The sequence below is a fragment of the Corvus hawaiiensis genome, chromosome 11, assembly GCF_020740725.1.
Source record: "Corvus hawaiiensis isolate bCorHaw1 chromosome 11, bCorHaw1.pri.cur, whole genome shotgun sequence".
Taxonomy (NCBI): Eukaryota; Metazoa; Chordata; class Aves; order Passeriformes; family Corvidae; genus Corvus; species Corvus hawaiiensis.
This window is the reverse complement of record NC_063223.1, coordinates 6,240,221-6,268,220: the sequence shown is the minus strand read 5'-3', so window position 1 is coordinate 6,268,220 and position 28,000 is coordinate 6,240,221. Positions and strand designations below refer to the sequence as shown.

At 40.3% G+C, this 28,000-nt stretch overlaps 1 protein-coding gene across 1 annotated transcript; it reads left to right on the top strand.

Moving 5' to 3' along the window:
- Positions 1-27,975, top strand: PPP4R2 (protein phosphatase 4 regulatory subunit 2). Its single transcript, XM_048315496.1, has 9 exons — positions 1-169; positions 871-952; positions 17,308-17,478; positions 21,933-22,026; positions 22,866-22,903; positions 23,223-23,297; positions 23,715-23,858; positions 24,132-24,400; positions 25,493-27,975. The coding sequence occupies exons 1-9, from the start codon at positions 136-138 to the stop codon at positions 25,804-25,806; spliced, it is 1,221 nt and encodes a 406-aa protein (XP_048171453.1). The 5' UTR covers positions 1-135; the 3' UTR covers positions 25,807-27,975.
- The last annotated feature ends 25 nt before the right edge of the window (positions 27,976-28,000 follow it).

The window sequence follows — 28,000 nt, the reverse complement described above, 5'->3', positions numbered from 1 at the left end:
CCGCGCACGGGCACGGCGCGGGCGCCATGTTGGAGCGTCGCTGAGCGCGGGGTCTCGCTGTGAGCGCGGCCCGGTCTGCGCGGGACTGGGGCGGGGGAGCCGCGCGGAGCCGCGGGGGAATCGCCCGGGCGGATCATGGACGTCGAGCGGCTGCAGGAGGCGCTGAAAGGTGGTGGCGAGGCTGGCGGCGAGGGGTGGGGGAGCGGTGTCGCCGCGCTGAGGGGAAGACTGAGGTCTCTCAGACCCTGTGGGGGGAGCGCCCCTCGCTGAGGGCCACGGGTCCCCGCGCTGTGGGGAGGGGGCTGCTCGCTGGGGGGGGTCCCGCAGAGGGGGGAGAGCCCGGAGGTCGTTGTGGGGAAGTGAAGGGCAGGGCCCCCGATCCCCCTACCCAACGATCCTCGGGGCTGCGAGAGGGGGGGATCAGTGACTCTCGAGTCTCCCCGGCTGCCGTCCTGGACTCCCCGGCCTGGCCGCCCCTTCCTCCTCATTCCTGCCCCTTCCCCGCCTCCCGGCCCCTTCCCCCGCATCCCGGCCCAGCCCGGACCTGTCCGCTTCTCCCTCCCCAGCCCTCTCTGTTCTGGGCTCAGCTTGAGGAAATCAGCCTTTTTCTGTGCCGTAGCTGCTCAGAAGAAGTTGCAAATCAACTTTTGCTACTCTGGTGCGTGCGGTTTCTCCTCAGGAGAAATAGTAAGTGTTTCTCAGGGCTGGGAAGCTGGTGGAGTTCGTGGGAACAGCCGGAGCATTGAGAGAGCACGACAGTGTTTGTGTGGGAGCTGTACTGATAGTTGAAGCAAATCGCTAATTATTGTGAATTTTTGTTCTGTCCCGTCTTCTTTTACCGTTCTTTTTCTGTCGTTCTCATGCCAACAGATTTTGAGAAGAGAGGAAAGAAGGAAGTGTGTCCAATACTGGATCAATTTCTTTGTCATGTTGCTAAGACTGGAGAGACGATGTAAGTGTGACTGTTTTGGTGGTCCTCAGTTGTGACTTAAAACAAATCTTGCATTTTAAGTCAGTGAGATTCTATTAGGATTCTCTTTTTGCCTGTAGGTTGCTTCATGGAGCTAAATAAGCTTTCCCTAGTTCCCACTTAATTTTGTGTGGATTAGTTTAGTTTGCTGATAGTTTTATCTAACGGGGGCAGACTTCTTGTATAGGCTTTGCTCGGGGGTGTCTGTCAGGTCTTACTGATCCTGCTCAGCACAGTAAAAACCTGTTGCTTTTCCCGGATTTTAAGAGAGATTCAGGTTTTGTAAGTGGCGAGTTCAGCTGCTGTTGCAACGTCTGCTGTACCCTGTTGTATAACTGCGTTTGCAGTATCTAACTGTGTTATTTACATAAAGATATCAGTGGCTCAGATTGTTTCTTTCTGGGCTTTGTAACCATCCTGTGATTGTGTCTGGGTACTGCTCGTGAAGAGGGGACAATCCGGAGGTGCTTTTTGCAGACCAGAAGCGTGGGGACTGCTCTGAATTGCCGTCGTTTTTCAGCTCGCACGGGAGTTGCCCTTCTGCTGCCCTTTCTGTCGCGGTTCTCCGGGAGGGTTTCCCCCGGAGGTGCGAGGGAGCCGCGCTCCTTTCAGGGATCGGTGCTGCTGCGGGTGACTTCCTTGTGGATCACTATTTGGCAGGAAGGGGAAAGGCTTCCCCGGCTGAGTTGCAGTAGCTGTGCTCACTTTCTGGCGCCCAGGCTGTCTCCTTGTTTTTGAGGCCTACTGCCAGACTACGGCTCCAGCAGGGGAGATGTGCTTTTACGAGTTTTTTTGTGACCAACCAGTGACCGCAGGGGCTTTGTTTGAGTTTCTAGAGTCCCTCGAACTTGTAAGAGGTTTTGTAGGTTTTGGTGGTTTTCTTTTTTTTTTTTTTTTTTTTTTAGCTTGCTAGTACTGCTTGGATTAATGGTTTAGAAAGAAAAACAAGTTCTGAAATGTACTTTGCTCTTTGAATAGAAGGCTCAGGCTCAGCAGACATACACAGCTGTAATGCTTAAATTTTGGTGTAGTGCTTATACAGAAAAAACACGCCACGGTAAGCCCATACTAAAATATGTTTAAAATATTTTTCCCATTCTGAGATATTTCTTTAGGTTGTTTTTACTGTTTCTGCCACTATCACATATATTCCAAAATAATTTTTAAAAAGTGATTCTATCGGGGCAAGTTCTTGGGAAAATTATTTCCTCTCTGATTTTATTTTCATTTAGGAAATCGAGGTTTATTTTTTATTATTTTTATTTTAGTTTTACAAACTTAAACCTGAACTGGGATTTCTCATCTGATATACAGATCCTGCTTTCTATGTTTCCAGCGTTTTCTTTGTGGTGTCTTTGAGGTCTGTACCTCTTTTCAGCCTTCTTGAACCTTTCAGTTGCATTGTTTTTTAAAAAGTGTTGGATGTGCATATCAGAAGTGTGTAATATGATCTGGAGCATAGGATGGCATGGAAATACTGTTCTATAATATTAAATTTGTTTCAAATTATCTACCAAAGTCTTTATTTGTTCATCAAACATGATTGTGTGTTCACTGATGTGTTATGTATCAAAATCTCAGGGGAAAAATGAGTAAAAATTAAAATCTCCTGGGAATCACTCACGGGAAGATTGATAATGTGCATTTTAAGAACTTAGTGTATTTTTTAAGCTAGTACAACTTGACCCTTGCACGAGTATGCTGGAATAGACAAACCTACCAAATATATACAAATTTAAAATTCTCTAGATAGTCTTTATTTTCACTCATACAAAAGTAACTTTGTGTAATAGAATCTAAACCAGTAATAAATAGATACTTTGGAACAAGGAGATAAAATACTAGTTTGCAGTGACATTTGTTAGGATCTTTACTAAGTTCAGAGTATAGTTTAAAAAAAACGAACAGCAAGGATGGTTTAGTCAGGGGTAATTACATCCATGGTTTGCAGACTTGATTATTGAAAAACAATGGATCTTACTCAGTCACAGCCTGTTCCTAATGTAACAAACAAAAAGTACTGAGGCGAATCAGGACAAGTGAAATGTGAAATACTTTTGCTTTCAGTTAGTAGTTCTAGGAGAGTTATATGGTCTTCATGGGAGTTCTGTCAGCTTTTTAACTTCATCATGACTACTGATTTTTAGAGTATAAACTGCAGTCTGCATCCTGGGGTAAATGTTCTCACCCCCCATACATCTTCAGACACAGTTGCAGCAGATCTTGGTGACTCTTAGCAAACTTAATTTGAAAATGTACTAATGAAGTAAATTAAAGTGACTCTTTAGTTTCTCCTCGAAGCTCGATCATGGCACACATAGCTTCCTCAACAGATGGAAAGCACAGGCTCAGGTGAGGTTGCTGGGTACCTCCCTGCCCCCACTTGTTCCAAAGTGCTTATTCATCTGAGGGAGTTGGGAACAGGTATGTGCAGGTTTAGGTGAGGCTCTGATCTTCCTGGGATTTCTCTGGCAGCAGCCTTGTCTGGTGCAGCCTGTGGGTCACTGTTTCACTTGGGGTGTTCAGCTGCTTCTGCAGCCCCATAGGGACCCGGGGCAGGAACTTCTCAGTCCTGACTCTTTTGGACGAGGTTCATTGATCCACATGTTTCGTCCCTGGTAGCTGGTACATCCAACTGCAGAGCAACTGGAGAGGTAGTGAAGGGGACGAACAAAGGGTGAGAGGTGGTAAAGCCACCACTGCAACTATGATAAGGCTCTTAGAGAGTATCTTTATTGTAATTAGAGGTCTTTCTCACAAGGAAGGTGTGGAACAAAAACGTTGCTAATTTTGGTTCTATTATCAGTGTAAGCTTAGTTGTGTTATCAGTGCTGTGTAGTAAAATCCTGATCATACAATGACATGCATTCACTTCATCTTTTTGAAGTTTTCCTCTTGTGCAAAGTTAACCATTCACTTAATTGCTGGTGAGATTATGGCCTACATTTACAAAAGCCAGTCTAAACTTCCTATATTAGAGGTGACAGAAGCAAAAGTGTGATTGCTTGGCTGCTTTGAAATATTTTTGTTTCTTAACAGTTGCCCTGGTAAGACTTAGTCTTAGGTGAAATATAAAGTTTGTTGTTCTACCTTTTATAAAGTTGTCTTGAGTCTTAGGAATTTTTTTTTCTCTTTTCAGAGGAGTGGCATACTCCCTATTTAATCTGACTTTTTACTGAGATACTGACTTAGAATTTCCTTAGTGAGACCGAGCACAGTCAGGGAAGTTTGTTATAACCTCCTTGTCTCCACTTTGTAACAGATCGGTATGACTTGCAAAACTGAGAAAAGTGAAGAGAGATGAAATTTTATAGTCCTAATACTTTACTGTATCTGAAAGATGTCTAGAAACAGGATGAGGTTTTGTGCCCTTTTTTTTTCATAAGAAATCCACTTACCTATTTTTTCTGAAGTAGAAAGAGCTTTAAGAGATGGGATGGAAATCAGAGCACTGCAGTACTAGAAGTGACATGGAACAGTGAAATTATTTTGTTGTTTCTGAAGAATTCTTAAAAATAGATATTAGGATCACTTCTCAATTGCAATCTTGTGTCCTGTATTTAAAATGTTTTCTCTTACCTCTTAGGAAATTCTCTTGAGTTTAGAGTCACTCTGCCGCTTCAATAGTAAAAATGTTTTTAAACCATATATTTAGGTATTTCATCAAGAAAATCCAATGTGTTGGACTGGAAAGGAAAACTAGATTTTTCTAAAGTGAAAAATAAAACTTAGGAAACTAAAGCAATCAAAAATTTTGTTTTGGTTTTCTATGCATTTCCCCCACTCCTGCCCTGGGGCAGGGAACCTATAAAATGCAATTTTAATGGCTTACTGTAGTCGAAAGTATGATGCAGAAGCTTTCTGACAGTGAAGGAATCCAGAAAGTAGTGAAGTACCAAAATCTGGAGCAATAACAGCTCATAGGCAGAAGTGATTAATTGTAAAATCCTTCTAGGCCTAAGTAGAGAACTCTGCCCAGGATGTGATGCAGTCACACCGGTTCCTCCCCTTAGTGCAGCATAAACAGCCATTAAAATACATTCTGGCTTTATTTCTTCCTGTAGTGAAATTCTTTTGGAAGCTCAGAAATGTTAATTTGAACCTCATCTGAGCCTGAAAACAACTTGTTTCTTCGCATATTTCCTTGAGGGCCAACACAAGTGGTTTTTTGCAGTTTCTTGAGTCAAGTTTAATTCATGTGATTGTAGGGCAAATATGCGCATCGGTACTATCATCTTAGAATAGTTGGAGGCAACTGCTGGAGGTGATCCAGGCAGACCCTGTGCTCAAGGAGAGCTAATTCCAAAGTTGGATAAAATTGATTAGGGCTTTGTGCAGCATTTCTGAGAATCTCCAGTCATGGCAATTCAGTAGCCTCAGTTTGGCTTCCTGTTTCACTGCTTAGTCACATGCACTGGGAAGAATGTCTCCCTTGGAGCATCCTGGGCCCAGTGCCTCTCACCCTGCACTTGTGCATCTCAGAAAGGAATCTGTTTCCATCTCTTTGGATGCAATTATCCCTTCAGTGGTGAAAGTCAGCAGTTGGATTCCACCACCAGAGCCTGTGTTCCAGAGACAGCCGTGCTGCCTTAGCTTCCTGCAGCAGCCTTGGTCACAGCACAGGCTGACAGCGCTCAGCTTCCCCCCTGCCAGTGCAGGGGTTGCCCTGCTCTGGGCTGTGAGCACCAGCGTTTGTAATTGGGTGTGGTTGGACTTTGGATCCCAAGCACCACAAGTACTGCAGTGGAGCCTGATGCTCCCCTGGGGCTGCAGCTGCCCAGCTTTGTGCTGGTGTGCCTTGCTCAGGTTGAACTACAGTGTTCTCTGGTCTTCCCTCCACAGCAGTCAGTCAGGTGGATCAGGGATGATTTGCCTTTAGTAAATTACATAACTGTAAATGTAAGTTACATAACTGCAGTTCCACCAAAGATAATGGCAAAAATACTTTTGACCTTTTGATGCAATTTCATGTACCTTACGTAGCAGTGAACTTTTTTCCTACTATACTTTTAACCTTTTTTGAATCAGTTTAACTTTTCTATTAGTTTATTACATCAGTGACATAGTTTGTCAGCTGTAGGAGAGCTGAGTGAAGATGCAGTAGCCATGAACTCCTACAAGAATAAGTTTGCATCTCGGTTGAAGTGTTTTAAATATGTACTCTGGACGCTTGTATAATATCCTTTCTCTTGTTACAGATGTATAGATTTTTTAGCCATATGTCCTCTGGCTTATTTCACATGCTTAAATTTAAATCTGTTTTTTTCTCCAAAGTATGTTCTCTGCTTTTATTCAACGAACAGTTTTCTTGCTCGACATGTGTGTGCTAGCATTTTTTCTGATTTGGAGACAACTTACTTTCTGGAAATCTTAATGCTTATTTGGGGAATGTAATTCCTTATGATTTTTTTTTTTTAACATGAAATAAAACAATTGTCAAGTTTCTGTTGTGATGAGCAGGATCATGTTTTTCTGAAAGAAGTCTCTGTGTGCCTTTGTTAGTATAAGCCTCTTCCATTTCCATGTTCTCAGTAAAGCAAGAGATGTGAGTAAACTTCCTTGCATTGTTGTCCACTCTTATTCCTCACTAACTCTATTCCATTCAGCATCTGGAATTACCCCCCCACTAACTCCCATTCCACTGACACTGTTTTCTGTTTCATAATCCACTGATACCTTGAAAGGACAGGGATCTTTTGTCAAAAAGCCTGCTGATATACCTTTGTCAACACTAATTTAGCTTCCTTGCTCTTTTACCTCTATTATAAACAAAAATTTCTCTATGTGTGAATTGTGTAGTTGTAGTACTTCAGAGCAGGCAGTGGTGATATTGATGAAATCACTTGCTGCTTTGGGAAGCACACACTGTTGTAGTGTTTTATTTTAAGTGCTGCCACTTCATATCTATTGGGAGTGGGGTTTACAGTATAAAGGTCAGACTTTAACTGCCATTATAAAATGTGTGTGATGAACTGAGCGTAATAAACATTAGTCTCTCTATGGAATACACGTGTAAGGAAACGCAAAAGACAAACTGATTGCAGCACTGAGTTTTTGGGGTGATGGGACTGTTTTAATCACAAATGTAGCTTTGCACATTCAGATTTGCAGTGTGAGTGTGGCTTCCTTCCCTGTTGCTATACACAGTTCATTCTTGTGAGCACATTTCCTGATAATGTTTTTGGCAGCCAGTCCATGTCACTTTGCACAGAAAACCATTCCACCATGTATTCTCTGGTAGTTAATGCAGTTGCACGTGTTTCTGATGATCACTTTTGCTTTTATTCTGTGGTCATCCTTCTCCTCAAGCTCAGTTCTCTGCCTTGCTTGATAGGATTTGTTATCATCCTCAGAGTTTCTCTCAGTTTGTACCTTCACCTCTCAGTGACGTTGCTGTAGTGGATGCTTCAGTGTGACCTCTGATATTTTCCAGTGGCCCTCAAGTCTCTGTTCTGTGGGGGTTGTGCTTGTATTTAATCTGAAGTACTTCCCCAGGCATTTGGGTATTGTTCACTCCGTATTACACTTCTGAGTGGTAAGGATGTTTTTCCATTTTGACTTTATAATTGGTGAGCCTTGATCCCTCTTCCTGTCTGAAGCTTTTGGGAAGGTTTGTGCCTGATGGCACATGGGGGGAAGGAACGAGGCAATAGTGCACACAGAGGGAAGGATACAAAGCAGTCTGGTTGACTTGGGGAAGGTGGATTATCAAGTTTGTGGATGAACCAGACCGATGCTGCTTTTCCACAAAGCTGATACATGTCTGGCAGGTCTCAGTTTTAGAGATAAAAATACTTGAAGACAATGACAAGATTTCCGTGATGGCAATACCTGGTGATGCTTGGCTTGGAAGTGGCAGGGGAGTGTGATGATGCACAAACACTGAATGCCTGTGGATTAGGTCACTGAGGTAGGGTATACCTTGTCAGCCCAAGCATGTGTCAGCTGAAAATGCCTTGTGTAGAAGCCAACTGGATGGCTTTTGTTTCTGGTTTTGAATGAGTTAACAGGTGCAATTTCCCTGGTCCCAGTAGTACTGCTGTGAGACCTGAGTGAGGCCTGTGGGTTTTGGGGACAGTGCGTAAGGTGGCAAGCACAGGAACTCACTGCAATAGAGATGCAGGAGTAGCTGCACAGGGTGCATTTTCCTAATGTGGTTTCCCAGCTCTGTTGCTTGATATAGTAAACATCTGATCATATTATCTCAATGTGGCCTGCCGCTCCTCTGAGGTGACTGGCTCCTTTAGCAGTGACAGCTACATTTACCAGAGGAACTGCAGGATTTCTTGTGTGGATTTGGTTGTTCTGGGCAAACTGGTGATACCTGAAGCAACATTGGTGTCCTGTATTGCTTTCTCCTCTGCTATAAGGAAGTTAATTTTTGAATGAAGAGTGTTGTAATCTTGTACTTTTTTGTTCTGTGGTCAGTTTTTGCCTTTAAAATAAAAAAATGAAAGGTGCTTGAGTTTGATTTTAGATAACTCTATTCACAAATGTATTTCCTAGAAAATTTTGGACTGAAATTTTTTTTCTATTCTGTGGGACAGCTGTATTCCGTTGGAGTCAGCTGAATATTTATCAGCAGAGATCAGAATTAGTCCCTTGATGATTACAGATAGTGCTTTAATGTCTTCTTCAGCTGTCTGTTTCCATAACTAAATCTCAATCTTTGTTGTTCCTGGCAAGAGCAGTAGTAATTTTCAAGCAGCAGAGGTGAACACTCACACTACTGAAGTAGGTGTAGTTCTAATGTCTGACAGTTTCCCTGGTTCTGGAATGAGCTTATTGTGCTCCCAAGGAGAGCAAAGACTGGATTTAGGCTGACAACAATCAGTGAGTGAAAATGGAAAAACACCTCCTGTGCTTGTGGGAAATACCAGTTTTTCCTCTTTTGAACACTTCAATATATTTTTAATTAAAGTGAAAGGTAACATGAGGTAAAATCCTACTGAAGATAAAATGTGAGAGTGTTTAATTTTACATGAGTTATCAGGTGAAAGGGAACAGGACGCTCTCCCAGGACGAGTGCTTTTCCAGTGTTTTTCTAACAGGAGCACGCTCTGCAGCAAGGCACAGTGTTCCAGGAAATTCACCCTACCTGGAACACCTCAGCTTTTAAAATTGGATGCTCATTTGGAAACACTCATAAAGGATCTAGCACTTGCCTGGGGGTTTGATTTAATGTTAGGTTGATGGGTTTGTCTGTTTGCCAGAAGCATGTGAGAGGCCAGTCTCCATTGGGGTACAGGGGATTTTACTGTGTAAATCTGTTGTCATTGTTTGGAATTTCCCGTGTTAATCTGCACTGTGTGAATGGTGAAAATAGCAGCAGTGTGCAAACTTATGACACTAAAATGAATTGCATCAAAATACTGTTAAAATAAAGCACAGGAAATAGAAAAATAAGTTTAAAATACAAAGAATATTTGACACAAGTGGAATTAGGTAAGGTATATTCTTTTACCTGGTAAATGAATGCAGCTGCTTAAAGGAATGGCTCAGCTCCCTGTTAGTCACATCACACATCTTACTCTGTCTTATCTGCAGCATTCATTTTGTGGTTAGATCAGTGATCTGCCTCACCCCCCTGTGTGTGGGATCACGGGAATGTGTGGGAGCAGCAGAGCACGCTTGCCCCTTTTGGTGTAGACAAGGACAAGGTTAAGTGTGTGTGGTGGGGCAGCACCCTCCTCCTCTGCACTGGGATGAGATCCCTGTGGGAACCTCAGCATGGCTCATCTCCCTGTTAGTGGGAGTTCAGTGCTGCTGCTTTTTATCCCAGAAGTTTTCACAGGTATTTTCTGAAAAAATTGAAAGCTATTTCTCTACCACTGAGTACACCTAGTTGAGAAGCAATCTGTTTATATCATAAATAATGAAATAGTAATTCCTGTACAAAAGCTAAGATGCCAAATGGCAACAGGTTTGGGTTTTTTCATTTGTTGGTCTGAAATCACTGGGAATTGTGTTTTACAGGCACTTCTTAAGGTTTTTATCTTGTGCACCCATTCTGTATAACTGTGTATGCCCAGGTGTCCTTGTTTATAGCCACTGAATAGATTTCATATTTGGGTGTGCTGGATAAGGTAAGGATTGATACAAAACCCTGGCAGAAAAGGTAGAGGGAGTAGGAGTAGAACAGAGATATCCAAGGGAAGAGCTGAACGTGGCCTCGGTCTCGTTCTCCCACAGGCCTGCAGTCCATGGGTTCCCTGTGCAGCTGCAGCTCCATTGGCTGCTGGAGAGGATCCCTGGATGCTGCTCCGAGTGCTGAGGCGCTGCCAGGGAGCAGGACAGGGCAGGCAGTGGGACAGGACAGGCAGTCCCGGGCAGGCTCTGGCGCTGCCTCCCGCTGCTGCTCTTTCCACAGCCTGGGGGAAGGGAGCCACGCTGGGGCTCCCCGTGCCTGGCATGAGTTCTGTGCTCCCTGGTGGCAGACACGGGCCTTGGATTTGAGTGGGCATATTCCACCTAGTCCTTAATATTCCTGTTGGATATATCTTGCATCGAGGCTGTGGAAGAGCAGCTGGAAAGCTGCCTTGCCAGGGGGTTTGAATTGGGTATGTGATTGCTGAGTGCACTTCATTTTCTCTGCCTTTTCACTTTCCAAATAGTTCTGGAGATCCCATTGATAGACCAGAATAGGAAAGGAATTAACTTGTTTTGGGTGAAACTTTAATTTTGCCTTTGACAGCCTGGGGAAATTACTATGTCTTATACTGTATCTTTGTCTCCTACAAGCTCTAGAATAAGGCACAAAAGAAAAGAAACAGTTACTAAAGTTGTCAAGTTACTTCACTTCAAAACGCCTGTTTCCTACTAGCAGGTCTCTGTGGGAGTGTCATCTCAGTCAGCAAAAGTTGGGGAGGCAAAGGTAATACAAGTGACTCGCATCTCTCATTCCATGTTAAGTGACTCCCTCAGAGATTGTCCTCTGGTTCTTTCCTTGTGTGTTCTGAGGACATTGCCTTAAAATCAGTTTAGCTGGACATAAAATGTTTGCATCCTAAATATACAAATTAGCTTGCCTTTTTTTTTTTTTTTTTTTTTTTAATTTCTGCTGGTCAGAGAGCCAATAGTAGAAGTGTGGAGAAGGAAATACTTCCTTTTACTAAGTTCTGATATTTCTTTTATGGCCTGTTCAGTGAACAGAATCAATAGTAGATCTACTTTGGTTTCATTTTATGTTCTGTGTGGTATTCAGCATCTCTCCAAAACAGATGGCATCCTCTTAAAATTTAAATCAAGTAATTTTGTAATGAACTTAGACACTGTGAAATCTGAAGACAGACATCCCACCAGGACTCCTGGGACTCTTCATGCTTTAAGTACATAGCTGGGTCTCTGGAAGCTTAACATCTCTTCTATGTAATGTTTCTCTTAATTAAACCTGTAATCTGTAAGGCAATCCAGAAAGATTTATGAAATAATCGCAGTACTTTCAGGAGTAAGCCTTGTTTCAGGCACTCTGAATTTTTCCTCCAGTTCTTCAGTCAATTTTAGGTTTTGTCCTGCTTTACTTCAATGGGTCTTACTGGAGTTTGAACCTTAAAATCTTGCAGAGTTTGTCTAAAGTGCGTGAGCCATATGCATTCCCTTAGGGTTATGTCTGATGTTTTATTACAGTTTTCAAAAAGGGAGATGAGTAAGTCAGTGTAGTTGTCTTCTGCACTCCTGGAGCCTCCAACCTCCACCTCATGTCCAAGTCGTGTGTTGGTGTAGGGGGAGCACTGTTAGAGCAAAGCCTTGCAGTGCAGTGCTAAATACATGAGAGGGAACCATATTCCGTTTGTTCAACATGGATAGTTTTCCCTTAAAAATAGTAGGGATTTTCATGTTTGTCAGGTCTTGCCCAAACAACCTTGTTAAATATTTCAGGCTTTTTGCTCTTCTCGTTGACACCTTATCTCCCGAAGTGAATATACCAAGTGGGAAAAGAATCAAGTATAGAAACTTGTCCAATGGTCAGAAGAAAATATCAGTTAATTCTCTGACACACAAAAATAGTGCAGATACTGAGCTGGTTCTCCTCTTCCCCAATAACCATTGTGGTAAGAGAGAAAGCTGCTTTCATAGTTTCACCAGTACAAGCATTTTGCATAAGCAGGAGATAAGGGAATGGGGGGATGTCTTTTACACTCTGAGAATGATATGATTAGATTATTTCCATGTAAAATGCAATTTGGTTTGGATATGCGTGTTTGGAAGGATGAATCTTATGCAAATCACATTAGTAGAGACGCAGTCATTCCTTGCAAGCAACTTTGTGCTACTAATTCTTTGAAATCAAAGCATTGCATCAGATTGCTTGCCCTGCTTTCTGTCTGAGGTGGCCTGTTCCCTGTTGAAGATGCTGTTCATCAAGTAGAATTGGTGCATTTCTAAACTTGGTTGATGTTGCTTGGCAAATTCTGTTGATCTGTAGTAATGGATTAGTTCCAAGAGCAAATCATGTAGTGCAAGTACAGGTGTGAAATAGATTGATGGCTTTTATTAGGGAACAGAGCTATTTAGGATTGAATTCTTCCGTGGTTCTGCTCTGATAATGTTAGATTGTGTCTAAATTAGCCTCTCTTCTTTTTGTTGTTGTTTTTTATTATTCTTCCTTGTACAGTGGAGATATTTTTGCTGCTTCATCAACTCTCAGTGACTCAGTGTGTTACTGTAGCACTGTTCTGACTGTGGAGTTCCCCATCCCTCCTTTGTGGCTTTCATCTTAGAGTTTAACTTTCTTGTCTTCACCTACTAATTTTGATTCCATTCTGGGGTTTTATGTAGCTCTGTGTGGGATTTAAAAAAAAAAAAATTATTATTGATTTCTTTGCATAGTCTGTCATTTAATTTAATCTCTACTTGCTCATTTCATGTCTTATGTGTTCCTTCACCCTTTCCTAGCCTTTTGTCATGTTGTCTCTCTAATTATATGTAAATCTTCTCAAAACTTGCTGATGCTTCTTGTAGGATTGGCTGTTTGGTCAGATGCTGTCTGCTTTCCTTATTGACTCTGAAAACCAAACTGAGTGTCTTCAAACACTGAAATCTCTTCCATCCATGTTTCTCTCTTATGTTTCTAATGTTTAATGAAATTTCAAGGTCAGGGACTGCACTGGGGTACAATATTAGGGTGTTAAACATCTTTTCATACCTTAAAGCACATTATTAGCAAGTATTAAATGTTTAAGTAAGGTACAAAGACTGAAATGTTGGACTCTGTGTGAGCTTCCATGCTCTCATTTGTTGCTTGACTTTTATAGGTGCTTTTTAAAAAACAATTAAATTGTTGAGTTAAACTACCAGCAGTTGTGTCTGTCCTGGGAGAATTTGAAATGGGTGGTGTCTGTATGGATACAAGCTGTAGTTCTGAAGTGCTGTGATTGGTTGTTTCTCTTCAGCCATTCCTTTGTCTCTTGTTAGGTGCTTTTTCATGAAATCAATTTCTTCCTCTGTATGCCAGAGCAAATCATTTAGGTTGATAGAAGGAAAGGATGGTGCAGGAGCTGGTGGGAGGGAAGCAGAGGACTCTTCTGATAAGCTGGCATTTTTTCCTAAATGATTTGGAGCACATGTGGGACTACAGGCTCATTAGCCCAGGAGAGCTCTTTGTACAAGTATGTTTACACAGAGTGACCCAGATATTGTAGTGATAGGTGCCTTGATGTACATAAAATGTATGTAACTACAAAGCTGTCATGCTCTAGAATGAAAGTACACTGAACCAAAACATTGCAGGATCAGCTAATTTTTTGAAGTATTGTTTTTGAAGGTGTGGTCACAGATCTTAGAGTGTTCTCAGGAACTTTTTTTCTTTGAGTGGCTATAAAAGCTCTCAAAGTTGCTGATACAAATTCCCAAGCTAGTGTAGTGGACAGGAAGAGCATGGTTTGGAAGAAAAGGCTGATTATGTGCAATGCTGAGTGGGAAGAGCAAGTATTTATAAACAAGGCTGCTCTGAAAAAAGTATGAACAGTATTTTCTCCATGGAATTTCTTCAATTTGTTATTCTTACGAACTTAAGATGTTTATCAGTTATTTTCCAGTGTATAAAACTGTAGAAGAATTTTCTTTTGCTTCTGTTTGGCTCTTGTTAGATCAAGAAGGTATTGACCAAACTTTCCTCTTGGTTTTGGGTTCCCACATTGTGTAACAAAGCAGAGAAGATAGAGGGCTTTCTCAGGAAGTTTGTGATACATGTGGAATATTTTTCTTTTCCTGAAAACAGATATTTGGCACTTGTTTGTCTCTTCTGTTTGTCTTTCTAAGCAACGAGTCTTTCAGTGACTGGGGATAACTTAAAATTTCTAGAGGTGTAGATACAGATTACTTTGATAGCTAGTAGGATATGCCACTTTTAATTTTGTATTGTCTAGCAGTTCTACCCATTGTTACGAAGGAACTGGTTTTCTCTATGGACGAGACACATGAGTTTCTAGAGTTCAGCTGATGCCAACTTGTACGTGTCATTTTCATAGACTGGTAAAACAGGAAAGGTGACTTCGCTCTTGAGACACTTTTGATCACTTCCACTAAGTAAATGGGAACTGAGAAAATCTTACTGTCCCTGCAGAAATAGTTTTGGTTTTTTTTGATCAGAAATGAGTTCATTGTTTTAACAACACTGATGTCAGGAGAAGCATGGGACAGCTCTGTTTATAGTTTGAGCTGCAGTTCTGTCTGAGATTGCACTGAATGTAACAGTGGCCTTTGAGCAGTTCAGCTTTCCTGCTGCTGCTACTGCAGCCCCAGCAGCAGGGAATCCAGCAGTGCTGGGAAAAACTGCTGCAGAAACACAGAATGTCCGAGCAGCAAGGCTGTGCTGAGCCCCTGCTGCTGTGGTTACACAGCTTCTAGCAACAGCTTGTTGGGTTGATCTAAGCTGGTGTTGCTCTGTCTGGATTAGCTGTGGTCAGCCTTGTGATTGCAGGATGAGGTTATCCTTAAACTCTGCTGCCTCTGTGTGTAACCTGTCCTGCGTTACCTGGTCAGCAGTCATTTAGTAAATGGTTTGGAATGCAGGTTGAGAGATGCTTTCTGTGTCAGTAGTTCAGTGTGTTGCAGATGTAAGTTCTTAGCCTTTTTATAATGGGACAAATACTAATTAAAATTTTGAATTTAAAATCGAAGTGATAGTTTTCTGGACTTCTGTATATGGGCAAAATGTTACAATCTTTGTTTTCTGTAGCTTCAGCATTGTAAAGGAGCTGGTGGGTGCTGCTTTCAGGCAGTAGATTGCCATTTTAAACCTCATGTTGTTGATTTATTTCAAACACTGATGGGTTAATAGTCTATGAAAAGATAAGTGTTACTATTTAGCAAGAAATAAATAACAATGAAAACACAGAACAGCGGAAGTTTTAAAGTGTGGAAATATATCCAAATGGAGTTGTCAAAGAATGTTTAGAATAATAGTGGAATCCCCTTTCATGAGGCAAGTAAAGCTCTTGCGATGCTCTGTGGGGAGTAATCCCACACTGTCACGGGATTATTTACTGTGTTTCGTGATGTGTTTATGTATTACATCTGTGATTTGTTACAAACACTTTGGTTTCATGGTGGTAACACTGCAGAATTGTATAGCTTTTTTATTTAACATTTGTAATAGTAATGCCTAATATTGTACATTGGAAAATTATAGTATTCTGCTTTGGGTGTAGAATGCTGATTGGAGACTTAATCCAGTGAGACTCAGTGGTGCTCTTTAATCCATGCCATTCCCTTTGGGACCTTGATGTTTATTTATTCATTTTTATTATTATTATTCACTAAGTCCTATGGTCCCTCCGGTTGTGAGGTACTTAAAGGTCTCTTGTTGAGGGAAAAGAGAGGTTTGCTTTCCTCTTTGGAATTCCCCCATTCTTGCAAATTTACCATTCCTAATAAAAGACAGGGGCTTTGTGTTAGGATCTCTGTAGATAAACCTGAGCTGTATTTTCCCCCTTTTCATCTCATAATTATTTCTTTGAGACTAAGGAGGAAACTAAGGCAAAGATGGCGTGGCCCTGCTTTGCTGGTGCAGGCGGGCTGATAGAGCTTCCTTGGCCTGTGGTTTGGGATTTGGTGGTGCTGGAGAAACAAACATCACCACAAGTGGTTCACAGCACAAATAGTTGTGTCAGCCCCACAGAAGGGCAGCTGCTACGTGGGGTTGAAAATAGGGCCACCAAAGGCAGCCTGTAGATAAAATACAGCCTTTGGCTAAATAGTTCTCTATATAGTTTAATATTGCTTTGAGCAGGAGCTGAAGGGCTGTCCAGGGGCTCACATTTTACACTTGTTTGGTTTGAGCCTGCTCATACCAGATCGTGTGTGTTACAGATAAATGTCTAATATCGTCTTCTCTCCTTGTTTATTGTTTGTTATTCCATATTTCTTCCTTTTCTCCGTCCTGGAGCTGTGCAAGCTCCTGCATTAACAGGAATAGAATCAAATCGATCCTGAACTAAATCAGTTGTTTTCACATTGCTCCCTGTGCTGCTCAGACATGCACGAGCCCACGGAGGTCCTGAACAGCTCCTGTGGGTGCTCTGTGGGGCCGTGGGTGTGGAAGGGCTGGCTCAGCACTTGTCTGTTGTAGCTAGTGTGAGGGACCTGTTTGCTTGAAAATTTCAAAATGTAGAATTTTATAAATTATGAAACTTGAAGCTGTAAGGCAAAACATAATTTGGAAACATCTTAATAGCTTCCTGCTGTGAGAATGTTTATGGGAGTCAAAGTTGTTTTGCTCAGTTTTTCGTCAACAAGTGCCAACTGAGATATAGAAAATCCTGGCCTTTTTGAGAGAAAGAGATTCAGTGAAATGCTTTTAAGGTGTGTGGAGTTACAGAAGGCTTTTGGTAAGGTTTTGTTAGGGAAGCAGATAATCCTGTGTACAGTTGCTGTATGGATTTCAGACTTGAAACACTTTTTGTTTTGGTGTGGTGGTTGGGTTGGTTTTTTTTTTTTTTTTTCTTCTTTTTTTTTTTTTTTTTTTTTCTTTTTTCCCCTTGCTCCTTTTGTGAGCTCAGTGAAAACTTTAGGCAGCATGTAGGCTCACTTTATATTGTATGGACACGTGCATATTTCACATTTAGGTTTGCATTGTCAGTGGATATTGGTTCTTTAAGGAAACTGCCTCCCCTGCTGTTAGTGGCAATTGATTTGTGTTACATTGTTCCAGTGTAATTTTTGAAATAGTTACCATGCTTTAAATTCAGGAAGGAAAATAGCACTGCATTACTTGCCTTGTTCATCTTAGGACTGGCATACCAGGGTGAATGTTGTTATGCAAACATAAACTTACACTGTTGTTCTTTGGGTTTAGGACTAACTTGCCTATGTCTCAATGCTTGTGTTTTATGCAGGGTTCAGTGGTCTCAGTTTAAAGGCTATTTTATTTTCAAACTGGAGAAAGTCATGGATGATTTCAGAACCTCAGCTCCTGAACCAAGAGGGCCCCCCAATCCAAATGTGGAATATATTCCCTTTGAAGAGATGAAAGAAAGAATCCTGAAAATTGTCACTGGATTTAATGGGTATGTATCCTTTGTTTTCTAAAATCAGGCTAACAAACATATTTCTCCAGTTTTGTAACATAGTTTGTATTGTCTGTCTGGAACTGTTCATCTTGCTTCCTTGAATAGATGAGCAGAAGCAGATATGCACCTTGGAAATACATTGCAGTAGTTTCTGAACTTCATTATTCTGTCACTGAATGAAAAGTGTGACATGCTGTCATGTCATTCACATTGTTTTTTCAATCTGTAGTTAGTTTTTAAACAGTGCATTCAAAGAAGCATCATATTACTGTGCGCATTTAAGAGTAAAGTCAGATTGCTTTCAGTATATTTTGAAATACCAAATGGGAAGAGGTCTTCTGGTGTTCAGTTCCTGATTGTTTTGTGGCAGTTCACTGGCTTTTGAAGAAGTCATGCAGTGAGAAACGGTGTGACCAGGAGGTGTGTACCTGGGTTAGAATTGTTAAATAATGCCAAATTCAAATTTTCAGCTGAGGTGATACTTATTGATGAAGGACATGGATGTTTGATCAGTTGCTGACAGTGTCCTAGATTAAAATGTATCTGTGCCCTTTGCTGGTTTCCTTTTGGAAGTTTTTGTTTCCTTTCAAATAAAGCTCCTGATGTTTTTGTCTTATTTGGTGTGTCCTTTTTACTAGCTTACATAGTATTTTTGTTGTTTCTAAACTGGATTACATGCTTGCCATAAGCTGAGTCATCCTGGTTGTGGTGCTCAGTGCTTGTTAAGACTTTTCAGCATTTTTCTCAGCTTGTTATAAATCGGCATGTTCTAAATTTTGTATTCCTGATACCCTGAAATTTCAGATTCAGTGGTGCTACTGACATGTCCTTAGTATTGTATTTTGATGCTGTATTTATAATTTATACTGTCATTGTTCCATGCTACCTCATTTATTTGCAGTTTAGGAGTCTAAGTCAGATCTCCTCTTCCCCCAGCAGCTGCTCTCATGTAGGAGACTTCTAAGAATGTGAAATTCAGCTTGTTCTCAGCTCCCCAATATTTATACCAAGCTGCTTCACTGCAGGAATTTAAAAACAAACCTATCCTTTATGCTCAAGTCTGCCTCTCTCCCTCCTCCCCCAGCTTTTTGTTAATGCTTCGTTGCCCACAAAATGGGTAATGTTCTCCCAGGGACAGCTAATGAATGGGCTGCTGTTATCTGCTGTTGTTCCCAAGTGCACTGAACAAACCTCTGGATGATGAGTCTGGAGCTTAGGCTGTGCCTGTGCTATTTTCATCCTTTGCTGTAGCACTTCAGGGTGCTCAACTTCCTCATACTTTGCAGTGAAACTCCCAGGCTTTGAGGAAGCAAACTGCATCCATTAGTTACCTTAAAGGAAATAATGCCTGGGGATGTTTCAGGATCTGGGATTGCAGAGTGGTTCATTCAGTAAATCTTGTAACCCCCACAGGGAGGATGTGATTTTAAAAGCTGAATCATGTGGAGATCTGTCCAAAGAGTAACAGCAGCAGGTTTTGGGTTGTGGGATTTGTATATTCAGGCTTCTTTAGAGCTGTGGGTGTCATTTCAGGGTACCAGGGCAGACAAGGAAGCTACTTGATGTGACTTTATTATTGGGATGTTTTTATTAGCATTTGTTTGAGAGAGAGGGAAAGAGTTCAAAGTAGCAAGTTTTTAACAAGTTTTGAGTTGAAGAAGTAACACATTAAAAATGACCTCTTTTTTGGGGTCTTTCTAGCTGAAGTGCCTTTTAAAGAAAGCACAAACTGGCTCTTTTAGCCTGTCTGTATCTTACTTGACATGGTGTCTTCACAGGTTTACAGAGCCAGATTCCCTTTACAATTCTCTTACAATTGCTTTGGAGTAGGAACTTCTTGCCATTTTTTTATCCTTTTATCCTTTGTTAGTGAAACAGGAAGTTCCAAGGTAAGTTACTGGGGATCTCAATGACAGAGAAATTTTCACAGCATGAATAACTTAGATCATAAGCCAAATTTCATTTATGTGGGTTTGTTTGTTTGTTTGGGGTTTTTTTGGCTACAATTTAATGTAACTGGTATAAGTAATTTTCCCAGATCCCTCTTCAGTAGTGTCCAAATGAATTTTTGGTTTGTAATTCACTCTGGACTGTAGTGCTGGAAGTGCTGTTTTGAGTGTGTTGGTATAGAATTTTGAGTGGTTACCGTAAGTGGGCAGATCAGGACTATTCATGCAGCTCATATGCTGAACTAATTAAATTTCCGAGCATTTACAGTCAGTTCTCGTACTGCTCACAAACTTTACTTTGGTGTTCCTTTATAGATTTACACCAGTTTAAATTACTTCTGGTTTAAGATCACGTTGTTGAACTATTTTAAAACAATAGTTTTTCACCAGAAAGAGTTCCTGAGGTGAAGTTAACTTTGGGTTTTGCCAACTAAAAGCATTTGCAAGTGTTGAAGGATTTCCATGCAGAGGGGTGATTGTGTGACACCGGGTGCCATCTGCTGCTCAATGCACGAAGTTCACTTTGCTGTGAAGAATTTGGAGGGAAATGAGTTGGCTTTTGCTTTTTTCTTTTTAACTTCTTATAGCTGAGATTAAAATAGGAAGACAGCTTTTCCTTCTGGAGTCAGTTGCAGGCTGCACATTTCTCGAGTTTTCTGTCTTACTTGGGGGATTAGCACTGTGTTGATGTTTCAAAACACTTCATGTCACAGCATTCCAGGTGACCCGTTAAGTACAGCTAAATCCAAATTAGCCACATATTGATTCCCCAGGATGTCTTACAGATCTGGCTGATGGAGAATAATTTAAAATTCTGTATGTTTTTGTTTCTGTTGAATAAATGGATCTTTGAATGGACAGTCTAGTTTATTAAAAAAAGAATGAAATATTTTTATTTATGGATTTTCAACCAAAACCCAAAATGGCCATCACAAGAAACAGATCAATATAATATTTTATCTATATGGAAAGATGAACAGATCAAGTAAATTCTTTGTGACTTAAAAGTTGGAATGTTAAAAGAAGGCACTGCACAGAAGCTGAATTTTGTGAGTATGGACTTGATCTTAAAGGTCTCTTCTAAGCTTGATGATTTTATGAAGAATTTGGGTGTCAAAGATTGCTGCTTGTCCAATGAAGAGCAAGGGAAGGGAAACTAATAATGCCAGAACCACTGTCAAGTTTAAGAGCGTTCATGTAATAAACTGAATTAGAAGGAGCACTTGTTCCTGTGGTTTTTCTGGTTTGTTGAGGATTAGGACTTCCTCAGTAACATAATGTACAGGCAGTTCTGAAAAATATAATTAAATTGCTGATACTTAGTCACTCTCTGAGTACTACTTGCTTTTAGTTAAAGTGAGTTGTCATGTGGGATGATGAATTGGAGCTGTGCTGACCTGTTTGCACTGAGCTGGTGGCAGAGCTGGCCATTTCTCACGTGGCTTTTTAGCTAATGTGCAAAGCTGGAGATCCATGCTGTGTTAGCTCATGGCACAGGCTGGAGATACCATGTACTGACTTCCTCAGAAAATAATAAAAGTGGAATTTGGACAGAAATTGACAGTATAAGGATATACACACACATGCGTGTCAGTCTGTATTGATGCAGCTCTGGATTTGTATTCCCAGCCAAAAAATGGTTCATAAATATTGTATTAAATATTCTTCTTAGATAACTTTTAAAATGCTTATGGCTTCAACTTCCAGTAGTTAATTGTAAAAATGCATGGTACTTTATAATTATACTGAAATATTTTTGTCAGAAGTTTGTCAAAATGTGATGCTGAACTTGGATTCAAAGTGTGTGACACCTCAGGTAACTGGGAATTGTCTGTAAAGTATTGCTTGTCTGAAAGGTCAGTTTCTCATTTCAGCAGGGATGAAACTGAGTGCAGAATTGTCAAAAAAAGAAATGTGTTTATGTGGTTCCTATGGGCTTATACATCGCTAATTATTATTAATTATTAATTATTTTTCCTGATTTGCTCTTTGATAGATGAGTACATTGTCCAGTTGTAGCAAAATAGATTATTTGTAACAGCTGAAATATAATGGTTCTACTAATTCCAACATTTACTGCTTTTTCTGTAACTGTGTTTTGTAAAACCTGAAATAAACTACAAGTTGAGACTTTTTTAGCTCTAGTGTGTATGACTCAAATTTGTTTTGAATCCCTTAAAATTTCTCAATATTGGAATAGTACAGTCAGAAACTTCACTGTTGATCTGATTTCGTTTTTGTTGTTTAAATGAGTTCTTTGAGTTGTGGGATGATGCATTTAGGATTCTGCTTGGGTTTTGTGGTGGTGAGCACAGGAAACAGCTTTGTGTATGAGATAAATAAAGCCTTGAGGTGCCACCCAGTATTGCTCATGGTAACAAACTTCAGTACTGGTTTTGTTCCTCCTTCTCGGTAACGGGGAGAAAGCAATAATGTTGTTGCTTCCTGAGAGTCATACTTATTAAAATAAAATTAAATTGTTATAAATCTATTTCATTGCAGCATCCCCTTCACTATCCAGCGACTCTGTGAGTTGCTGACAGATCCTAGGAGGAATTACACAGGAACAGACAAATTTCTAAGAGGTGTGGAAAAGGTAAGTATTTCTCTGACAGAGAACACAGCTCCACAGTCACAGCCACCACTTAATAACTTCCCAATTGCTCCCAAAGGTCTGCTGGTTTCCTTGGGGCTCAGAGCCAGAGTATAGCTAATGGCTGCTCTTAAGTGTCTGAGTTTGTTTCATACCTTTCAGCAGCAAAAAGCAGTTCTAAAATAACTTCAGACATAAAAATTAATCTCAGGGCTGCAACTGCTGTGTTTTGTAATCACTGTGCAGTACTCCAGCTGTAGTGTGTGGGGGGTGTATTGGCAGTTGTTATATGGAGTGCTAGTTAGAAATGATCAGATGAAACCTGAATCTTTAGATCAGGCATTTCCTCCCACATTTGGTTTCAGAGTAGATCGAGAGGTGAAGAAGAAGGGAGGCCCCTTCCCTCCAGTGTCTTTTGTTTCAGTGTTTAAATCCTGTGGTGTAGCAGAGTGTGCCTTCAGAGGAGCACACAGGTGTCTTAACTGGCATTTTACAGCTTATATCAGAATGTGGGATCCTTCAGAAGCCAGGAACAGATTTTCAAGATATGGTTCCACAATTGGATTCAGCATTTCTGGAGAACTTTGTTCTCCAGACATCCCCTCAGTTAGAAATTACAGGCACTTAGGCCTGAGGCTTAATGTGCTGGTCTTGTTAAAACAGCAACAAACTTATTAAAATCCTGAATTTTGGTGTAATTATGGCCTGACCTTGTAAGTGGGAGCAGAGCTACCTTAACAGATAGGACCAAAATCCTGAAACTTTTGAAGTTTTGGGATGTTGTCAAGAGCTGAAGCTTCTGTTTCTGAACTCTTGATGTATTTGTTGTTTGTATATTACAGAATGTCATGGTTGTCAGCTGTGTATATCCATCTTCAGAGTGAGTATAACCCTCTTTTCCATGAAACTTCAAGCTTGTGTTACTCACAGGGAGAATGTATGTGTGTGTCTAATGCATTTCTCTTGCTGTCAGTAGTTGTATCTAAAAGCCAGACAGGGAGAGTTCACATTTTGTTATCCATAGTGCAATCAGCAGTAGGGATGGTGTCTGCAAGTGTAGTAATTGGGAAAAAAGTAAAAATTCCTTGGGGACTGACAGTGGGGGCTTTATAAGTTTGGGATTGGGAAATTCTCTGCAAACAAGCTTGAAGTGATTTAAAGTTCCTTTATTCATAACATTTTGTTGTTTTGTTTGTTAGGAAAAATAATTCCAGTAGTTTAAATCGGATGAATGGTGTTATGTTCCCAGGAAATTCACCAGGGTACTCTGACAGGTGAGTTCAGTTCCAGGGGTTAACTTTGACTGGATAGAAGCAGTGGAGTTCTGGGAATAGCTGGTTCAGATCCCTTTTTACCTGTTGTGATCCCAAATAAGTAGCCTTAAAAATGAGGTGTGCCATGGAATGCACTGGGGAGTGGGGGTAGAGGAGGCAGGAACATGTATGCTACATACTGTGTATTGTCATCTCTCTGTCGCCTCGTTGAGAATTTTTTCTTGTTATTTAAATTTTTTAATAAAATTTGCACATTGGAGGCAAGGAGTATTTTATTCAGTATAAAACAGCAAAGCCCCTCATCTGTTTGTTTAGTTTTGTTGATCTTGTAAAGGAAGGGTATAGCTGCTTTCTGCAAAATAGGAACAAGTTACTTTGCTGAGAGGCTGGGTTAACTTTCCATTATTATTTTTAAAGATCGAATGTAAATGGCCCTGGGACCCCCAGACCCGTGAGTCGAACGAAGGTTTCATTGTCAACTCCCATGACAACCAACGGTTTGCCAGACAGCACAGAGCATAAAGAGCCCACCTTGCAGCAAACAGAGGAGAAGAAACACAGGTTTGTCAGAAGGAGTGTATTTTGAGCTTTTAGTATTCTCAGGTTTTTTATTTATGTTTAAAAATAGTTTAAAAAAGACATGTAAGGGATGCATAACGGAGTCTTAAGTCAGGAGTGATGACTTTAAGGTTTTGTTACGTAATAAGTGAAGCAAATTCTGTTGTTGTGACTTAAAGTGTTTAAATCGAAGTAGTTGCTACTTTTTTTTAAAGTGTGACGAGATACAGAATGTTTGTCTTCAATAAAAGCTACATCTGCTTTTGTTGCTTGTAGTGAATCACCAGCGTCTGAATCAGAAGGTGCTCAGAGCAGCCCAGTGAAAAATAAGCACTCTGAGGATGATCCTGCAGAAGCAGAAGGACATGAGGTAAAAAGACTTAAATTTGACAAGGAAGGGGAAGCCAGAGATGCACCAAACCAAACTGCCTCTAGTGAAGTCTCTTCAGGCATGGGGGAAGAGACAGAAGCATCCTCTACATCTCAGGATAAAGAAAAAGATGCTACCTGTGCCAGACAGCACTGTACAGAGGAAGAGGAGGAAGGTATTTCAGAGTTCACTGTCTTCTTTTACTTCCAAGGAGTTGGGATTTTCTTTGCTGGAGACCAGTGCTGCTGGGATTGCTTAATGTCTCCTGTTGTGCTTAAAGATGAGCTGCTTGTTCGTACTTCAATTTTGCATAATTTACCAAGTCTATTACTTCTTTTTCCTTGGTCCTACACTCAATTTGAAACTTACACAAGGGTACTTAAAATCTTTTGGGGCCATAAATTAGATCAGGGTGCACCAAGAATTCAATAATGCCTACTTTAGGGTATCATCAGGTGTTCTCATCCTTTCTCCAGATGGGGATGGGTCATACTTACGTTTTACTATCTTTATTAATAATGGAATTTACTTTATTACAGCTATAAATTTATGTTTTTTCACTGAGGAGACTGAGCAACAATGTCTCCACATCCTATCAGAACAGTAAAAATTATCTCACTGAAAGGCAGGCTCTGTACCTAAGTAAAAAAAAAAACCAAAAAAACCCAAAAAACCTGCAGTTAAGAGACTAATCTAGTTTTTACATATTCTTCAAAGTTTCATTTTAATTATTTTTTGCGGCTGGAGAAATAAACATCTCTCTGAAACATCTACCAAGAATCTGTCCATATATATTTCTTTCCCACGGGACTCCTGGTTTGATACATTGTGTTACAGTATCCCCACTGTAACAATTCTTTATGGCTCAAGTATTTGTACAATGTTCCTGTAGATCATGATGGCTGTACACTTGAAACAGCCATGTTTTCATAATTTCCCGGAGACTGATTCTGAAGGCAAGTGGAGGATGTGGGGAAGCAAGAAAAAGTTACTTCTTAGACTTCATCTTTATCAAGTGAAGCTTCACTAAGTGAAGCTACCTGTTAAATAAAATAACTGGACTTTATTTTATGGTATGTTGAGAGAGTTTGGATATTCTGACAAAGGTGGCCACTGCTTTATCTTCTAATAAAATCGGGGTTTGTCTGTTTTTCCTGACCTTGGCTGTGTTGTGGAAGTTCTGCTCAGCATAGCTGGGAGTGGAAAGTAGCAGGATTAAGGTATGTTGAAAAATCCCTTGGTAATAATGTACTTTCTCTGTTCCTAGAGTCCTTCATGTCTCCCAGAAACGTTGGTCCAGACAGAAAAGAGCAAGACAAAGACAGTGACTCCTCAAGTGTGGCCGAAGAGAGCTCTGAGGAGAACAATCAGATGGAGGAGTCTGATCAGTCGCGGGCAGAGAAGGATTTGCACTCGGCTGACAGTGACATCAGTGCATCTGCCACTAGTGGAGCTGACTGCAGTGAAACAGAAGAGCTGGGCTCCTATGCTAGTGAAACTCCCGAAAACTCCTCAGAGACCCCGATGGAAAACAGTGATGAAGCCACAGAAGCTGCAGATGAACCTATGGAGCAAGACTAATTTAAATAAACTTAGAGGCAGTATTTTCCATAAGGCTCCGGTTTTACACTGTATAAATAATTTTATGTAATAAAGTGGACCTTTAGTTTTACAAAAAGAAGCAGGTTGTAAAATAAACTTCTCCATGGATTGAACCTTGAAAGAGTTGTACATGATAAGAACTGTGAATACCAGCTCCTTCAGGTCCTGCTTACCGCTGAACTTTCGTTTGGTCAAATCAGTGGTTTGTGTATAGTTTTTTTTATTTAGAATAAAAGTTTTTAAACTGGAAGGTAATTATAATTTTGACAACTTTTTTGGAGATCACCACACCTAGTTGTATGTAAGCAAGAAAGCTTTTTGTCTTGTCTTTTTCTGACAGCTCTAGCAGTTACTTCATATTTTGGTTACAGTTTCAACATTTGACATGTGAAATTCGGGGTTTCAGGCTGGTTTCTGGATTTTTATTTGAATACACACCAAGAAACCTTCTGTTGTGTGTTTCAAATGTGTTCCATTTCACACACACATTTCACACACACATGTCCGCACAGCATGCACACCTCCGTGTACCCTCGGTATTCTAAGGGGGAAAGGGTATATTTTTCTGTTTCTATAAAAGATAAATACAGCAAATACTTTTTCTATAGGGAAAAGACTGAGTTCACCTCTCAAGGCACTTTGCCTCTGGAAAAACAAAACACATGAAATCTGGCCCATATGAAACCCTGGAAATAGTAACATTGTTGAAAACACCCGAGTAAACACATTCCAAGAGAACTGTTCCAATGACAACATTTTTGTATACTTCTGAGGTGCCTGAGTGAAAGGAGTTCATTTATTTATGACAAAATGTGCTTTATGTTGAGAACGTTGTAATCAAAATATTAGCTTAAACTTTTGTAGAAGAAATGTTTGAAAATAAAATACCTTGGAAGAAATGAGCAGGTATTTGCCTTTCTGAGTGCTTCTTGGAGCTTGTGAATATTGTAGAGAAGTCTCAAGAGTTCCTCCAAGGTTTGCAGGTGGCATCGGGCTGATCACACCACTGGATGGGAAGGATGGAGACGTGACCCTGGTCATGTTCCTGAGCTACAGGGCTTAGGGGTGCAGAGGAATCACCACGATTTGTATAACATTTTGGAAGTGAACTAAATATTTTTGAACATACTACTTTGACAGCCAGTGTTACATTTTTTTCAAACCAGCTCAAAGCACAAACTACTGCTTTAAACTCAATATTTTCCAGTTCCCATATTTAAAGACATGCAAGCTGCAACCTCCCAGTCACAATTACTGGCTGCCAAATTTATACCTGTTTCTTCAACTGTACCTTTTTGATATTTAGAATTTTTAAATTTCTGTAAAGTAGATTTTTTGTAGATTGTAATGAGTGCTCACTGCCATTGTGAAACGGTATATAATTGTATAGTTTCTGTGTGTAAACTGAATGCTTGGGCTTTCAATACAGTATTCATATAAAGCAATAAATATTAATGTTATGAAATATCTGAGTACATTTTTATCACAATTGTCCCTCTTTGGTTTTAAGTTCATGTACCTGAAGTACAAAAATGACCTCTAAAATGCATGCTGATAGTTTCTTGTACTACATGGTCTGCTTTGTATTGTTTGGGGGAAATTTAGGTTTTGATTAATACCAGAATTAATTTGGCTCAGTTGGACTATTTATAAAGTTACTTCTTGCTGATGTTACCTATCAAGTTGTGAGCAGACAGTTTTCAGGGAGACGCTTGCAAAAAAAAAAAAAAATCTTACTGATCGAGATCCCCTTGCAGAAGGAAAATTGTATTTTGACTCATTTTCATTGTGCTGAAGGGTTGGATGTGTGTCATCAAATTAAAGGACTGAACCAAAATGTTGAAATTAGGGAAGTTTAAGATTATAGTGACATCTTACACTTCTTTTTTTCTTTTTTTAATATTTTGCCAATGAGAAAATTTTAAAATTTCTAAGTTTAGAGATTCCTGAAATTTTCTTTAGATTGTTTATTTGTGACGATACTGTCAATAAACTTGTTCTTTAAGCACCTGTGACCTTTCCAGATGTTTGTTTGAGCAGCATTGGTGCCACTCCTGCAGAGACTTGCAGAGGGACTTTGAGGTATGGATCCATTTCTGTATCTGCAACTTATTTTAATGGCTAATAAAAAGTTAAATAATGCTTCAACCTCACAGCAAAGATCTTTATCCTA